The sequence below is a fragment of the Leptonychotes weddellii genome, chromosome 12 (genome assembly GCF_054177405.1).
Source record: "Leptonychotes weddellii isolate Sample4059 chromosome 12, ASM5417740v2, whole genome shotgun sequence".
In the NCBI taxonomy this organism is placed as follows: domain Eukaryota; kingdom Metazoa; phylum Chordata; class Mammalia; order Carnivora; family Phocidae; genus Leptonychotes; species Leptonychotes weddellii.
This window is the reverse complement of record NC_138380.1, coordinates 10,689,170-10,707,133: the sequence shown is the minus strand read 5'-3', so window position 1 is coordinate 10,707,133 and position 17,964 is coordinate 10,689,170. Positions and strand designations below refer to the sequence as shown.

The window sequence follows — 17,964 nt, the reverse complement described above, 5'->3', positions numbered from 1 at the left end:
AAAAAAAAAGAGTAATGTCCCTCCAATTTTATATCCCTAGAACTGAGTAAAATGTCTGACTTAGCAAAGGAAAGATGGAAGAAAGAAAGGAAGTGAGGGAGGAAAGGAAAAATATGTCTTTCAAGTAGTTCCTCAGGATTTTCTTCCAAATAACATGTTTTCTGAGTTCTGGCACATGTTTTTTAAGTCCTCCACACCCCCCACCTACAAGTCCTTTTAAAAGAAAGAAAATATGTTTGGTTACGCATAATTCTATAGGAAGACTAAGAACATTGGAAAATGAGAGAGGGTGTTTTACTGGACCAAATGTGTGGAGACATATGTAATGATTATTTTTGATAATTGTTGTGTCCTAATCGTTGACATTGAGAAATTCTCAGCAGCTGCTCCAGACACTTCCCCAGCTATATCAGGAAGATGGGCCATGTGTGAGTCATTCCTGCCCTGGCAACAAGGGCTGGAGAGTTATCCCTGCCCTCAAATACCCCTTCATCCCAGTGGGACTGGAGCCTCTCATATCTCCTCCCAAGCCAACACCCACCCCTTGGGTTCTTCCCTCTTTCTTTAATCCCTTCTACCGTGAGAATCAGATTTTATACCCAGTTATTGCTGGGGACTTTCATCAGCTCATCATTCATCCTTAAATCTTCTCACACCTAGACCAATTTGGGGCCTCTCCCCTTCCTATTTCTTTAAAATTCATCCAAAAGACCCTTCTCAAATCTCTAAGTTTAGTCTATTCATCCTTTTCACTTTTTTTTTCAGCAGGGGGCAGTAAAATTTCATTATTTTTTTTTTCTTCCTGGATGCTACCTATTAAGGTAAGACCAGCTTTCAAAGTAAGAAGAAAGAACAAATGTCATTCAGTTTTCATGATTAGCCTTGTCTTAAAGAAGTCTTTAATGAGACAAGAATATTTCAGGGTTTGGTAAGTCAAAATTGTTATATCCTTTTGAGACATAGGAGAGAGCAAGAGTGAGCAGGAGCCTGCAGCTGACATACATAAAACACATAAAGGTGATCTTCAAATAGTAGAGCCACAATAGTCAAATCCAAACCCCCCAGGTCAGCAGCAGCTCAGCAAGAATTTGACTGAATGTCAACTGTGGATCTCAGTGAACTAGGGCAAAGGGAGCGGACGAAGGGGTAAGGGATCCTGGGATTCATCTTTGTGACTCACGACTAAAGCTAAAGACTTTTCTGTTGAAAAGAAATGAGGAGGGGCGCCTGGGTGGCTCAGTCGGTTAAGCGGCTGCCTTTGGCTCAGGTCATGATCCTGGGGTCCTGGGATCGAGCCCCACGTCCGGCTTCCTGCTCAGCGGAGAGCCTGCTCCTCCGTCTCCCTCTGCCTGCCACTCTGCCTACTTGTGCTCTCTATCTCTCTGTCAAATAAATAAATAAAATTTAAAAAAAAAAAAAGAAAGAAAGAAAGAAAAGAAATGAGGAAAAGGGAGGAGAGAGGATGGCACTTGGTTTGGAGGTTGTTTACTGTAGGAGCACCCAAAATACTTTAGTCGCTGTTACCAAAGCATGTATTGGAAAGAACTGCAGGTCTGAATTTTCTCTTCTGTCATGATTGATGGTGCAGTTAAGAGAAAGACGAACTGAATATAAAGGAGCCTAAGTTGATAAAGTTGGTGAAATCTGAACCCTGAATTGATGAGAAATGAGACTGAGAAAGTGGTGTAATTATCATAAAATAAAAACAACAAATTTTCTGAGAACTCAGCAAATGTCAGTCCCTGCCCTAAGCCCTTCACACGTTACCGAAATGGGTTCCCTCATGTAATCCTCCCAACGTGGTCTCTAGTGTCTATCTGATGGAGCTGCCCTGTCCACTGGACCCTTCTTTTGAGCTCTTCTCTTGCAGCTTTGCCGAGGAATTCATTCCAATTCACCCTTCAGAACTCAACTCAAACACCACTTCCTTTCCCAACCTTCCCAATTTGGTCAAATCTTCCTATTACAGCCTTTCAAAGCTCTGCAGTCCTCACTTTCATAGCTTGTAAAATGGTTGCAGTTTAATGTTTTGCAAAAAAAGAGTAGAGACTTGAGTTAAGACAAATGAGCAAAGCATCTAGCCTACTTTGGATGAGAGAAGTAAACAAAAATATTAGTCCTTTGATGGGTAAAGGGATACAGGATATCAACAGGATGGCTGTGGGGCCCAGATAGTTTGCAGGGACTGTGTTGTCACACGATGACTTCATCAAGAGCCCATCCCACTTCCCCAGAACTGGGAGACACCCTTCTGGCCCTGACTGTGCCATGGCTGTCAGGCTCCTCTGCTATGTGGCCCTTTACCTTCTGGAGGTGGGTAAGTCATAGACACAGATTTCTCTAAAATTAGAAAGGAACATTTTCCCTTGTTCTGGTTCTGTACCTGGTTCCGGCATCAAGGCCTCTGTTGCTAATTTTTGTCTACTTTTTCTCAGGCCTCATGGATGCTAGTGTCTCCCAGACCCCAAGACACTGTGTTTCAGGGACAGGAAAGAAGATTGCTCTGAACTGTTCTCAAACTATGGGCTATGACAACATGTACTGGTATCGACAAGACCCAGGAAAGGCACTACAGCTGATCCATTATTCATATGGTGTTAATACCACAGAGAAAACAGAGTTCTCCTCTGGATCAACTGTCTCTAGAATAAAGAAGGAGGATTTTCCCCTAACTCTGGAGTCTGCCAGCCCCTCACAGACATCTCTGTACTTCTGTGCCATCAGTGAATACACAGTGCTTCACAGGCACCTATAGCCTGCATAAAAAGGGTAGTCACAAAAGTGAGGAAGCCCCACCTAACCTCATCGGAAACTACAAAAGCCACTGCAAATCTTCCCAGACTCCTCAGCCCCGAGAAGGCAGTGTGGTCTGAGCAACAGTCTGGGTAGAAAACTAATCCTGGGTCAGTCTCTACCAAGCTGGGGCATGGCCCAGTCCACAGTCAGGGACTGATTTCTCCCCTGCATCTTGGTTCGTCAATTCTGTGGATGGTTTCAAGTAACCAACTTTTAGCGCCACGGATTTCTATTTGATTGATTCCAAATTTGATCTTTATTATTCCTTCCTTATTCTTTTTTGTTGTTGTTTACTTTTTGCTTCTCTTTATAGTTTCTGAAGGTAGAAATTTAGATTATAATGCAGACCTTTGTTTTTTTTCTCTCATGGAGTCATTTAAGACTATAAATATCCCCTTAGTCCCTGCTGCATTCCCTGTGATGGATATATTTCTGCCTTAATTCAGTTAAAAATATAATTTTCCTTGAGATTTCTTCTGTAATCCATGAATCATTTAAGAGTATATTGTCAAATTTGCAAGTATTGGGGCATTTCTCAAATTTCTTTCTGTTGTTTATCTCGAAATAGTTTGATCAGAGAAGATACTTTGCATTTTCTCAATCCTTTTATATATGCTGAGATTATTTTTGGCATAATATGTGGTCTATACTAGAAAACATTCTACATGTTTTTGAAAACAATGCATATTCTGTGGTTGTTGAGTAGAGTGTTCTAAAACATCAGTTAGGTCAACTTGGTTGATAGTGTTTTTCAGGTCTCTTTACCCTGACTTGTTCTCTGTCTAGTTGGTATGATCAGTTTTTGAAGGTGGAGTATTGAAACCACCAACTATAGTTTTGATATGTTCATTTCTTCTGTCATTTCTGTCAGCTTCTACTTCATGTATTTTGGAACTCTGTTGGTTTGTGTCAGGAGATCCCCCCACGGTGCTGCCCAGGCAAATGCTCTCTACACAAAAATGAACTAAATTTAGAGATTTGTGGGATGCCACCAAGTTTACCAATATATGCAAAATGGGAGTAAATGACTTGTCATGTGCAGGAGACTGGCAATATGGCCGACTCCTGACCTTTCACCAGAAATGATGGAGGTCAGAAGATACTGTGAAGTGCATCAAGAAACAAACAAAAGTCACCAAGAATTCTATACCCAACAAAGCTATCCTTTGAAAATAAAGGTGAAATAAAGACATTCCCAGATAAGCAAAAAATAAGAGATTTCATAGTTAGCAGACTTGCCTTACAGAAAAATATTAAAGTCATCAGCCCGAAAGAAAATGACACTAACAGTTCCTTGAATCCACAGGAAGAAATAAAAAGCATCTGAAAAGAGTAAATATAAAAGGAATGATAGGGGCGCCTGGGTGGCTCAGTCGTTAAGCATCTGCCTTCGGCTCAGGTCATGATCCCAGGGTCCTGGGATCGAGCCCCACATCGGGATCCCTGCTCCACGGGAAGCCTGCTTCTCCCTCTCCCACTCCCCCTGTTTGTGTTCCTTCTCTCACTATCTCTCTCTGTCAAATAAATAAATCTTTAAAAAAAAAAAGGAATGATAGATCAATAGATAGATAGATGATAGATAAACATAAAAGCAGAAGTTAATGAGGTAGCAAATTTTGAAAAATAGAAAATTGAGTGCCAACTAAAAGACAGAGAGAACAAATATACTAAATAAGGAATGACAAGGGGAAATATAGTACATTTCTTAAAACAATATTTTGTACAATTTTCTACAAGTAACTTCCAAGCCTAAATGGATCACATTTTCGGAAAATACAGTTTCACAAAACTAACTCTAATGCAGATAGAAAGTCTAAGCAGAACAATGGTTAATGGCTATAAGAGAAATACATGCACTGTCACCATCCCAACAACCATCCCAGCAGCAATGAAAATGAAAGGTGGGAGGAGAGTTTATGGTGCATTTGACAGTATGTACATTCCCAGAATCACATTCCCTGAAATTATCTCCTTTACTGGAAGCAAACTGGTAGCCAAAGGAACAGAAATAGCTAAAACAAAAATATGTTCAGTTGGATGAAATATTTACTATAAATAGAAATGTTTACATGAAGACAAAATTCTTCAGAATTCTCTCCTAATTCTCCTAATAAGAGACCAACCTGGTTAAAAGGATGATTCCGAGTGTTAAGAAAGTACTTGGAATCACTTAAGACTTGCTAAATGCTAAAGGAAATTTATTCAGAAATAAGAAATAGGTCAACTAAAGGACAGAACCTAGAAATTGACAGCGACAGACCTGTAGAAAAGAAATCCACCAAGAATTTAGAATTTAGAATTCAGAAAAAAAAAAAATTGGGCTTGAGTCAGCTACCTGCTAAAAGTATGCTCGAGGTTTTCAACAAGAATAGAGAGATCTAGCCTAAGATACCTGAGAGTAAAGGATATTTTGCATTTCAGGCAGATAGGGGATGGCATGCCAAGTGTGATTTTAGATTTAGAAGTTAGAGTAAATCGAAAAATAATCTCTGCAGGAGTAAGGCTCCCATCAAATTCTTAAGAGAGAGAGAGAGATAAAGAATCTTGAAGAAATTCATTATTAGTTGTTGAAAATACGGGTTTGGGAATTAGACTTACCTGGTCACTTTCTAGTTTGCCAAGTTACTGAACCTCTCTAAAGATAATTTCCTAGTCTATAAAATAGAATCAGTAATATATGGCTCCCAGAGGTTTATTTGGTCAAGAAAATGTATGTAGATTGCCTAACAAAATCCCCAGCATAGAAATTAGACTCAATAATAGATAATGTCAGTAGCAGTAATATTAGTAGCTGTGTACTAGTTAACTAACTAGTAATAGTTAACCATTTTGAGAGCTAAATCTTAATGAGTGGTTGCTATATGTGACGTCACAGGCAAACTACCTACAGGCTGACAAGAGCTGGAAGAAGACCTGCTCCTTCTCCTATTCTGCCCTAGATATCAGGCCCTTCTGAAGACTAAACTTTTTTTCTCCTTGCAGCAGGTGAGATCATGGAGCACAGGAACAATCATATACTGGGATTTCTAGGCTCTAGCACAAGGCTTTTACTTATTTTTTTTTTCATGGCCAAAATGGTGGGCACTGCCTATAACTTCTGCATCCTTCTCCCACAGGTCACTTGGATATTAGAGTAATCCAGAATCTAGATATAAAACAGAACAGGGGTAGGCGAAAGCTTTTGTTTGAATGTCTTTAGGACTTTGTTCATAACGGAATACTCTGGTGTGACCAAGTCCCAGCATTGGGGTGACAGCTGATCCACTGTTCACTTGTTGCTGGCAGGACTGAAAAAGGTCCCCTGATGCGCACGGTGTCTCCTGGATGAAGGAGGAGGCTTTCTTCAGGCCCTGGAGACACCTTCACACTTCTGTGCTAGGATTATCTACAGCAATCTACAGCCACATCCTCAGGTGGCCTAGCATTTGAGAAAAAAAAAAAATCTTCCTAGAAATAATGTTAAATAGCAAAAAGCCACATCTATGACATTTGAACTTCAGTTCATCTGTGGCGACTCACATCTCACAATTTCCCCAAAATGCTTTTCTCCCCCAAGCAAGTGGTTCTGAAAGCAGTTACTAGATCACTCAAAGGGATCGGTAGCTACAAGTGCCTGCATAGTGTTTGTCCACGCCCAGTGCTATCTGGTGGAACCTCCAGTAAGATGAGTTCCTACACCAGATCCAAATCACCTGAGAGCATGTTCTAGGTACCTACCAGATTTTCCTGGGTTTGTGTATATTTAGTTGCTCCATTCCCTCCACCACACCTGTTCACTCCCTTATGAGGAGGCCCACAGAAAGAGAAGGGACACAGGCATTATATGGAAAGCATGCCGAGATTATATAGTGGAAATTTATGGAAATGAATAAGATTAGGCTGGCTAAAGATTAGAGTGCTTTTAGAGTAAAATTTCAAGTTGGGTAGAGGGATAAAATGGGAAAGAGTTTCCAGAGAAGTGTTTGGAGAAAACCCTCAAGGGTCCATGCAACAGTACTCAACTTACCATAAGAGTCTAGTAAGAATTCAAAAGACACAAACCCACCATATCACAAAGGATATATCATATAAGGGAAATTAGAATTCAGAGGGAAAAACTTCCAGGCGAATTCTTTAAGAGAACATCATAAACAATTATGTGACCTGGAAAAATGAAACCGGCCACATTCTGTTACATCTCAGAGACTTTTGATTCTTTTTTGAAGCAGCGAGGGACAAGGCTGTGGTCTCTGGCCGGGAGTAGATGAAAAGCGTTGGCCTCAGAGACTAAATGCATCACAGCATGGGCCAGCATTCTTCATCCAACGCTGCCATGAGCAACAGGTTCCTCCGCTGTGTTGTCATTTGTCTCGTCAGAGTAGGTGGGTTCCGGGCACCTGTCACGGACTTCCTGGGCTCTAACTACAGGACATTTCTGCAGGATGGTAACATCAGTCTCCCCTCCCTGGGCTCTGTCTTTATTTGACCACATTTATTTTTTTCCTGCCACAGGTTTCAAGGATGCTGTGGTCACACAGTTCCCAAGACACAGGATCTTGGGGACAGGAAAGGAATTAACCCTACAGTGTTCTCAGGGTATGAACTATGTTTCAATGTTCTGGTATCGCCAAGACCCAGGGTTTGGACTGTGGCTGATCTACTACTCAACTGGTACTAACCCCTTTGAAAAAGGAGATGTCCCTCAGGGGTATGGTATCTCTTGAAATGAGTCGCCATCTTTTTCCCTGACTCTGGAGTCTGCCAGCACCAACCAGACATCTGTGTCCTTCTGTGCCAGGAGCGAGCCACAGTGGTGAACAGCCATATCCTCTCTGCCCAAGAAAGGGGCAAACCAGGGAGTGAGGGGACCCCGCCCTCAAGATTCCTGACCCAAATTAGGAGAAGTTTTCTCACAAGATTGCACTGAAGCACGGCTTTGACTGTAATATTCCTTACTCTTTCCCCGTTCTTGTCCCTCCAAGACATCTTTCCTGTTGTAATCCAAGTCTTCACCCCTGGCTGATATTGCACTAGACTAGAAGTGATTAACCCAAAGTGACTATTTCCTAAGGCAAACTTCAATTCTCAGATACAGACATGGGGAAATTTTTGATAAAACTGAATTCTGATCAAGTAAATGAAAAAACCCCTCAGATTTACAAAGATCCTTCAAAGATTCTACAATGGCGTCTCTCGATGACTAATGGAGTCATACGGGAAAATCAGCAGGAAGCGGGGCTTCCTCAGATGTGGAATCCTGAGCATGAGTAACAGAGGATGCAGAGGGTCAAGACCAGTTTTCGGACAACTCATGAACCCAGGATTACCGAGAATGTGGAAAAAGTTAGTGGAGGGGAGGGGGGTTGGTAATAAGAGACATGAAATGTGTTTGTTCACAGGGATTGTTAGGGAGCAGAACCTCACCTGCTGGTAGATACAGGTGTAATTTTTAAAATCAAAGCCTGTGATGCCGAGTAGACAGATCAGAGATACAAAAGGGTCACTGGGTCGTTCCCCAAAGGAAAATGTTGGGTGATAACCAACTGTATTTGTTTTCCGTTGCTGTGTAACGAATAGTGCAAATGAGGCAGGTTACAAGGACACCAATTTATCATCCCACAGTTCTGTGTTTCAGAAGACCAGGATGGTTGGCCTGGGTTCTCTGCTCAAGGTCTGCTGAGATCACATTATCATCTGGCTGCAGTTTCTTCTGGAGCCCACTCCCCTTCCCACTCAGTCTTATTATTGGCAGAACTCAGTTACTTGTGGTGGTAGGAGTGAGGGCCCTGTTTCCTTGTTGGTGGTCACTGGGGGGTTGCCTGAAGTTCCTTGCAGTCTCGCTCTGGTCCCCTCCATCTTCAAGGACAAAAATGCACATCAAATCGTTCTGATGCTTCAGAAAGCTCTGTGACCTCCCCTTCTGCTACCAGCTGGAGAAAACTGCCTTGAAGGGCTCTTGTGATTGGATTAGGACAGGCTCATCTGGATAATATCCCTTTTGCCAAATAATGTAACACAATCACAGGAGCGAGATGTCATTATATTTACAGGTACCTCCTACACTCAAAAGGGAGGGGACCATACACGGGCAAGGGTCACTGCTGGTTGTTCTTAGAATTCTGTCTACCACACCAAAGGAGAACAAATGCCAAGAATATCGGGACAAGAAATTCAGAGGGCATGCAATCAAATACATTGAATTAGAATTTAAAAGTACTTGAGAGATGTTTCTGAGTCCTGGCCACACAGTAGATCAAGTTTTCTTCCTACTGTTTTATCAAGGACACAGTATAAAAGTAGAGTGGTGTGGCCTTTGGTAAGGGGAGCAAAGGGAAGTTATACGAAGGAAAGGTAAGGAGGAAAGATCTAGCTCTTACCGGAAGGACACCAAAGCCTCAGTATAAGGAACCAAATTGTTTTGTCCCTGGGTTGAGAAAAGGGATGAGAGATGAGACCAGGGAAAGGGATGGAGTGAAGGTTGAAAGAACTTTTTTGAAGAGAATAAAATTGGTTGGCAGAGGGAACACAATCTATAATGAACTTCATTCCTATGAATTTTGAGGTAACCTACTGTAGAAATATCTTATCAGTTGATTGATTATTTGGGGAGGTAGCTTAATCCTTCTAAATTCCAATGTGTTGGGAAATTAACAACCTCAGGGCCTCAGGAAAACAACAAATATCAGGATCCAGTTAACAGGACAATATCCAGTATGATTTTAGTTTTGTTATTAGCCAATTTGTGAAAGTTTCCTGGAGCAATTGGAGATCATCTGGATATGGATCAGTGTCTCGGGTGGCAAACTGTCTATCTCGTGAATTGACCTAGCTTCCAAGATTAGACCACAGAGCTCTTGTCCAGGTAGCCTACGTTAATGAGTTAAGTTAATGAGTTAAGCAGGACTGAAGTGCCACCTGCTACCATACTTGGAGAGAGTGATAACTAGAAGAGGAGAGAAAAGGTACTTTCTTAGAGGGAAAAGGTACTCTCTGAGATGCATCAGTCTCGTCTTTCTCTACAAGCTGGCTGCTGTCCACTATCCCAAGATGGGGGCTGGGAGCACAAGAATCCAACTGCGTAATTGATGAGTCCTAGATCTGTCCTCTCCACCCTGATTCCTAATTTGAACTTAAGTCCATTCAGGACACCTCCCCCTGGAGTTGAAACACAACATGTCATCTTTGCCCTGCAAGCTACCCTCTGGTTTCCTGATTTGACGAATTCAAGTATGAGCCATTTACTTGCACGAGATTGAAGCTGTGCTACATTTCTCTTCCTCCTTTACCGTGGACAGCCAACCTGTATTCAAGAGCTTTGATTGCTAACGCCTACATAACTTTTCTCTTCATCCATTATCTCCATGCAACCACTGTCCTGTTTATGCTCTTATCAGCTCTGCAGGTAAATTTAGTAGCCTCTTTATCCACATCTCGGGCTCCAGCCTCCCCCATCTAATGCAGTGTCAGCATCCCAGTACCAAGTGCTATCTCCCTGATTGCAAAACTCTGGCCATGTCACTCCCTTCCCCTGTATCTTTCATTGGCTCTCTGTGGTCTAACAGACATAAAAATCTAAACTTACTGTCATGGAAAGAAACTTACGATGATTCCTTTAATGTTTTGAAAGGAAGGAAATTAAATCCCTTAACCAAAAAGATACCTTTGTATTAGAATGTCAGGTTCTCATTAGAGCCTAGGATAATGATAAAGAGTTCTTAATTTTTCCTTCTTGAGTTATGGATCTCTTTCCCCATTAAGTCCATCACAGCTGGGCACTAGGGAAGACATATCCATGTGCTGTGAGTAGTTGGAATGGGTCAGTGCTTCAGAATCTTCAGGCCTTCTCATGGGAGGAGAAAAACAAATGACCTGACCAGATCCAGCCTGATTGACATACAAGATAATTACCCCTCTGTCTCCATGTTTACCAGCTCTTAAAGCATGTGTATACTATGCTGACAAGTTCTACCAAATCATTTTCTAGTTCCCAAGCTTGATACAGACCAGCAGAGCCCTGAGTATGGTGGTAGGTTTGGGAAGAGACATAAGTAAACCACCCAGGATGGAGGCATGTGGCAGTGGACAAAACTTCCTGCATATATAAGGTACAATGATAACCTATGAGAAAATCCAGCCGCACCTTCTAGCACTCACGTTCTCACATGCTCTACTCCAGCAACATTGAACTCGAGCCATTTCCAAACACACAGCACATATTTTCCTCGAATGGCCCATCTGACAAACTCATTTTGCTCTTCAAAATATTACTTAAAATAGCAATATCTGAAATGTGCTCTGTTTTCCCAAGACCGTGGGCTCCTTCCTCAGTACTCCCACTGCACCTTACACAATTCTTCCTTTCTGCAGATGCCAAATTGAAATGATTACTGGGACGGCTAACTTCCCACTGGACTACTTTAAGAAGGTATGTGTTTCCATCATTCCTTCCCCAGAATTGTCCCCCGTGCATGGCACACAAGTTCAATGAAAGATCAATATTAAATATTATCAGCATGGAGACAGGGATGTTGTCTTTTTTGTTCATGTCTGTGTTCCCATAGTCTAAAGCAGCACCTGCCACATAATTGATATTCATTATCTGTCCATTAAAGGAAAGGATAAAATGGCTCAGCAATGTCTACAATGACTGGGCCCTGGGCTTGCCTGCTCTCCTACCCTAAAAATTCTATGTCTTAAGTTTAATCAGTTCCCAGACTTACCTTCTTTTCTGGCAAAGGGTTCCTGATAGGCCAAGTAAAACACCCCCAAAATATTCATTTGCTAATCCTCAGAATCTGTGAATATATAGCCTTACAGCATGGCAAAGGAGAATTACATTTGTAGATGCAGTTAAATTTGCGAATCAGTTGACCTTGAGATAGATGGTGAGAGTATTCTGGGTTATCCAGGTGGGCCCAATTAAACACGTGGGTCCTTACAGAGTGATGTGGGAGGGATTCCACCTGCTGTGGCTCTCTTTGAAGATGGAGGAAGGGGGCACGGACTGTAGGCGGCCTCTAGGACCTGGAAAAGGCAAAGAAACGGATTGTCCCCAGAGCCTCCAGAAGAGCACAGAGCCCCACCCCACCTTGAGTTCAACCACTGAGACTCATGTCAAACCTCTAACCTACAGTAAGATAATAAACTTGTGTTGTCTTAAGCCACTGAGTTTGTGGTATTGTGTTACAGCAGCGGGAGAAAACTAACACAGAGCCCCCGAAAGAAGGCTGCTGCTGATGAAAGCCACTCTGGGAGAAGCGGAAGAAGAGGCAAAGGGATAATAAGGACAAGAGTTTGAATCAGATGATGCCGTTGTTAAAGATGCAGAATCAGATGCTGCCAGTTTCTGCTCTTGGCATGCTCCATTTCTGCAAATACCTCCTCTGCACAGGCTTAGGTTCAGAATGCTCCGGCAGGATGTCACTGCCAGCCTCAGAGGACCTATTCCCTTGGGAAGAATCCTGCCTTTGGTCTGACCATCAGTGGCCGGCACCGTGGGCACGGCCTCTGCTAAGTAGCACAGAGCCAGCGAGGTGCTGCTGCTGAGGCAGGCGGGTTGCTTGTGACCCAGGGCACAGGAAGTCACTTCCCAAATAGCAAGGAATTAGAATTTGTTGTCATTGTGAATATCAACAGAAGCCCACTCCCTTTGCAGCTTCCATCCCCCTGCAAGGTGACCACACACACACACTCAAGCATGCAGAGGCAAAAAGAGGGCGGGAGAGGGAGACAGAGAGAAGAGAGAGAGAAAGGAGAAGAGTGATCTCCCCTTGACCCTTGAACGTTCCAGCAGTAACCAGACACCCGAGTCCCTCTGCACCAGCAGTTTATCAATGCAGCTGCGTCCTCTGCACAAAGATGGCAAACCCAAGGTAGGCAGTGCCTCTGCCCTCGTGAGCCCGAGTCCCACCCACAAGAGGGTGCAGACACCCTGCCCCACCCAGTTAGCAGCCTTTCCTTGGCTTTCTCCCACCTTAATTGCTTTCTTACCACATCTTGCCATGGATTTTTAGTCTTGGTGATTGCATGTTTTCTGTTGCTGCTATAACAAGTTACCACACACTCAAGTGGCTTTAAAACAACACAAATTTATTATCTTACAGTTCTGCAGGTGAGAAGTCCAGTACGAATCTCATTCGGCTAAAACCAGCGTATTGGCAGCTCTAGGAGAGCATCAAACGTCCTTGCCTCATGACCTCCTTCCTCTATCTTCACAACCAGCAACGTTGCATCTCCCCGACCCCTGTTCCATACTCATGTCTCCCTCCAAACACAGCTGGGAAAGGTTCCCTGCTTTTAAAGACCCATGTGATTAGGGCCCTCTGGGTGGCTCAGTTGGTCAAGCGTCTGCCTTCGGCTCAGGTCATGATCCCAGGGTCCTAGGATCGAGTCCTGCATCGGGCTCCTTGCTCAGAGGGGAGCCTGCTTCTCCCTCTCCCTCTCCACCTGCTTGTGCACTCTCTCTGTCATATAAATAAGTAAAATCTGAAAGAAGTAAAGACCCATGTGATTAGACTGGGCTTCCCTAGCTCAAGGTCAGCTGATTAGTAACCTTAATTGTATCCACCACCTTAATTCTCTTTTAAATCAAATCTAAACATTCACAGGCGGTGGGGGTTAAAATGAGAACATCTTTGAGACCTTTTTCTGCCTATTGCAGGGAAGTGCCCCTAGAGGGCACTAACGCATTCTTTATTATGAACGTTACATTTCAGATCATGATAAACGAGAAAATTTGGTAAAATTGAACACTGTATCACCAATTAAAAGAGAACTCAGTATAAAAATATCTCTCATGAGGTCTTTCAAATGTTAAGCATATAACAGGAAAATATAGAGGGTAGAGCAACTTCCTCAGGACGGAAACGACCTGAGCATAAGTAAAACAGGATTTGAAGTTTGGTGAACATTCTATAGTCTATAAATGGGCTCAGGATTCCCCCGCAGGAAAAATATTGCTGTGCACTTAAAGGGATAAGTATGTTCTTCTACAGGGGTTTCTAAGAAAGGGCTCCTCAGTGGGGTAGAGGCCAGCATGAATATTGTTGTCCAGAGACTGTTATCCAAGAAGGATGGATGGAGACACAGCAGATTTACTAAGTGGTGCCTCTGAGGAGGGGGCTGAGAGCAGACACCGAAGAAGGCCTGGGAGAGACAGGGACAGATGGACAGCACAGAACGAAGCACATTACATTAAAGGACAAAAGACAGAGGGAGATGTTTCGGGGCTCCTGGCCACCTACAGGATTCTCTTTTCTTCCAGTCCCATTGTTAGGGACACAGAAGCCTGCCCCCCATTGGGGAAACATTCCCAAACTCTTGAATGTGGTGGCCTTGGGAAGGAGAGATCAGAAGGAAGATTCTAGAAGGGAAGCGTGGGAAGGTTCAGCAACTGGCTCGTGATCTAAGGATATCAGGGACATTGCTTTAGTGTCTTGGCTGATATAGAGAAAGAAAGGAGAGACCAGAGCAGCCTGTTAATGGGGTGCAGAGGAGGGGAGCAGCCTGTGTCTGAGGAGAGTGAACTAGCTGCTGGGGAACAGGAATACAGAATCAGATGCCTCCTGAATCTTGGGTTAATCTAATATGGAGAATGTTTGAGATAAACTATAAAGCTTTGACTTGTAATTATCCATCTCTATGGTGTTGGAAGCACCATGGAACCTGGGAAAATCTACTGGTCAGGACCATAAGTAAATAGTGGGTTTAGCTTTGTGGATGTGGGTAAACTGTGAAAGATGTCTAAAGATGAAATTCAGGACGACGAGCTTTACTAAGTAATAAGGAAATTGTTGACTTGAGGAGGGTTCTTGAGAATGAAAACTGCTCTCTTTCCCCAGAGAACACCTGTCCCACAGCTAGAATATGGAGGACTCCCAGGACAACAGAAAAACACCAAGGGCTGAAGTGGAGCCAAGCCTGCCCACCCCCCATGCTTTTCCTGAAAGGAACCACATGCGTAGCGACATATGAAGAGAGAGCACGCCTCCTTAGAGCAGAGTTACTGTCCTGAGAGCAAGCATGCCTCTCTCACTGGCCTGAAATGGGGACAGTTGGAGCTGCACCTCCAGCATGAAGGGGACTGCAAGCAAAAAAGCCATCTCTGAGGTTTGAGTGCTGCCCCAAGACTGGGATGAGTCCCACTTCTTGCCTGGAGATGACAATGATTTGGCAAAATAAAGAAGGACTCGGTGAAGCCCTAGCCGTGGTTGGAAGCAATGAAGGGGGATGGGGCAGTCTCTTCTCTCTCCTCCTCTCCCATCCCCCCAAGAAGACTCTGGCTCCAACAAAGCACAAAACAAACTCAAAGGTATCCAAGATGGGGAATAATCTGGGCAACCCCAGGAAAGTCACCTCAACGCAGGAAGGACACAGTGACCCAGAAAAGGGAACAATATGAGCAGCTAGAACTCAGAAGAGACACCCTAATGCCCCGAGCCCCATACAGAATTCCCTGGGGCTGGGATCCACAGCCCAGCTGCCACTCAGCATCCAGGGACGTAGCCACGCTGCCGTGTGGGGCAGCATGGGGAGACTGCAAGAAAGAGGCTGTATGCCCACAGCAGACAAAGAAACCATGTTGGCTGGTTAGAAAAAAAAAAGTGAGGTGACTGAAGTAAGCAGATGTCGTCCCTGCCTGTAGAAGGAGAGAGGAGAGGAAAAGGAAGAAAGATATGCCAGACACCAACCTGGAGGAAAGCAGCTACTAGCCCTACAACTATGTGTAATCGGCTAATGAGGAAAGAGCCTGCACCTGGTATTTTGAACTGGCTACAGACCAATAAAATAATCCATGCTGGGGACCCGCGGACTGGATTTGTACACATGAGCCTCTTGCAAAGGCTAGCAGCTAAAAAACATGTCAGTGGATAAACAAGCAGAGGAACATACTTGGAATTTCTTCTGCAGAGTAGACGGGACGACTTCTAAAGTATAAAAGTGCAATTGGGATGGAGTGTAAGTTTCATGTTCCCACATTTCTAAGTGATAAATCGTTTGTACCAGTTTTCATCATAAGGATTCAAAATACACAAATATCTGCCAAGTTTGACAAGAGTGTACCGGTGAGACTTTGTCCGGGGCGCAGAAAGGAGCAGCCTCAAAGGAGAGCGGGGGAATGTTCGGGACCACCAGGCTTGCCAGCCCACAGCGGCCACTACCGACCGCCCCTGTTTCTCCTCAGCACCACGAGGAAAGGGGAGTGGCTTCCCCTCTGAAAATGAGAGCCAGGTCGCTGCGGCGAGGGAGACATTACAGAACCGCCTAGAGCCCAGCCCCTGGGGCCGGCGGACCCCCATGTCCGCTGCCATGGCTTTCGGGCTCCTGGGCTTTGTGGTGCTGTGTCTCCTGGGAGCAGGTGAGTTTCAGGACACGTGGGCAACTTGGCCGTAGCTCACAGATCTCAGCTCTTTTCCAGAGGCTGTGCCCTTCTTGGCTGTCTCTAGCTCTGTTTCCTTCCCTCACAGGCCCCATGGAAGCCGAGGTGACCCAGACCCCGAGATACTTCATCACAGGGACCGGAAGGCAGTTGACACTGCATTGTTTTCAGGATATGAACCACGACGCTATGTACTGGTATCGACAAGACCCAGGGCTGGGTCTCAAGCTGATCTACTATTCACGGAATGTTGAGTTTGTTGAGGATGGAGATGTCCCTCATGGCTTCACTGTCTTGCAGAAAGAGAAGAAGAATTTCCCCCTGACCCTGAAGTCGGCAGGCACCAACCAGACCTCTCTGTACCTCTGTGCCAGCAGTGAATCCACAGCGCTGCTCAGCCATCTGCTCTCTGCACCAAAAGGGCACCACAAGAGCGAGGAGGCTCCTTCCTGGGGGGCCCACCCCAAGCAGCAGGAAAACTCCCTCCACCATCAGTGCCCATAGAAGTCCTTCCCTGACTCCCCAGCACCGGGGACTCTGAGCAAGGCAGCTCCCCTGCAGTGTGCTACTCTCACAAGACCTCTCATGACCAAGGTGCTTGTCAAAGTTGAGGCAGGACAAGCTGACTGTGATAGGTCTAGTGCCAGGGGTAAGAGAAGCTTTTCCTAGAAAAGGAACTTTACGCACCCTGCAATCCTTTCTCCTTACCGGGCTTCATTGTTGCCCAAACGGAACACCCCACTTTCAATCCAATCACTCAACAAAATTTTGTCCCATATGCCATGTCCTATTCCTGGAGGTTTGCACCCCGGGGGAAGAGCAGGCTCTGAGTTCTTTACAAAATCTGACATCCCTCATTCTCCTCATCTCAGCAAATGGTCCTGCCATCTGGCGAAATGCCCAAGCCAGGAATGGAGGGCTCATCCCCACCATCTCTCAGATACTATCCTTCCACAACTAATCCATCAACCCCCACTCTGCATATTTCTAGATGTTACATCCCTTGCAAATTTTACTAATGTTTCTAACGTCACTGACAACGCCGTGGCCCAGCAAACATCTCTCACCTGGATTCCTTCTCCACCTTCCAAGCAGTCAACCCCCTTTTCCCAGTTTACTGCCTGCCTCCATCCACAAACCACTCTCTCGGCTCGAAAGCCATCAGTGTCTTTCCTGAACCTCACTGAAGTCTCAAGTATAAACTTGAGGCTTTATAAGCCTCTCCATGATGTGGTCTTTGCGCACCTATCTACCTTCCTAACGTGAACGTCCTCATTCCTTCAGTTCCCACAACTACCAGACATATTCCACCTCTCACAGGTCCCCATGTATGTCCTCTGCTGACTTACTGCCTAGTGTTCACCAATAACATTCACTCGCCCTAGAGTACCCTTCCTCTCCCTACCTACCTGGTCACCTGATGGATCATTCCTCTGGATACTAACTCAGAAGTCATTTCCTCCAGAAAGATTTCCTTGAATCCCTGCCTGGGTTAGCTCTTCTGTCATGTGATCTTATGACAGCCTGAACGTCTATCCTCATGGCCATCAACACACCCAATTCTTCACTGTTTAACATTTAGGCTAATAAATACTAAGGTTAAAGAGAATAAGGATCATGCCTCTATTGTATTACCAGGGTTCCTGCAAGCGGTAGTGTTAAATGAATGCATGAATCAGGCTTCTCTCAAATCCTCTTCCCAACACCCCTCTGACTAGTCCAGTAAAAGGGCCTCCTGCAAAGTCCTCTCCTACACATAGTTTGGGGAGATTCCGGGGTTTTCCATATGTGTATAGAAGCAAGACAGATCA

At 44.5% G+C, this 17,964-nt stretch overlaps 1 gene segment (V, D, J or C); it reads left to right on the top strand.

Moving 5' to 3' along the window:
- Nucleotides 1–15,725: 15,725 nt before the first annotated feature.
- LOC145716655 (T cell receptor beta variable 27-like) overlaps nucleotides 15,726–17,964 on the top strand; it is a gene marked incomplete at its 3' end in the record, with an annotated part of 39,784 nt that continues 37,545 nt past the window's right edge. The window contains 3 exon segments of the V gene segment in view: nucleotides 15,726–15,732; nucleotides 15,959–16,132; nucleotides 16,242–16,543. Coding sequence covers nucleotides 15,726–15,732; nucleotides 15,959–16,132; nucleotides 16,242–16,543 — 483 coding nt within the window.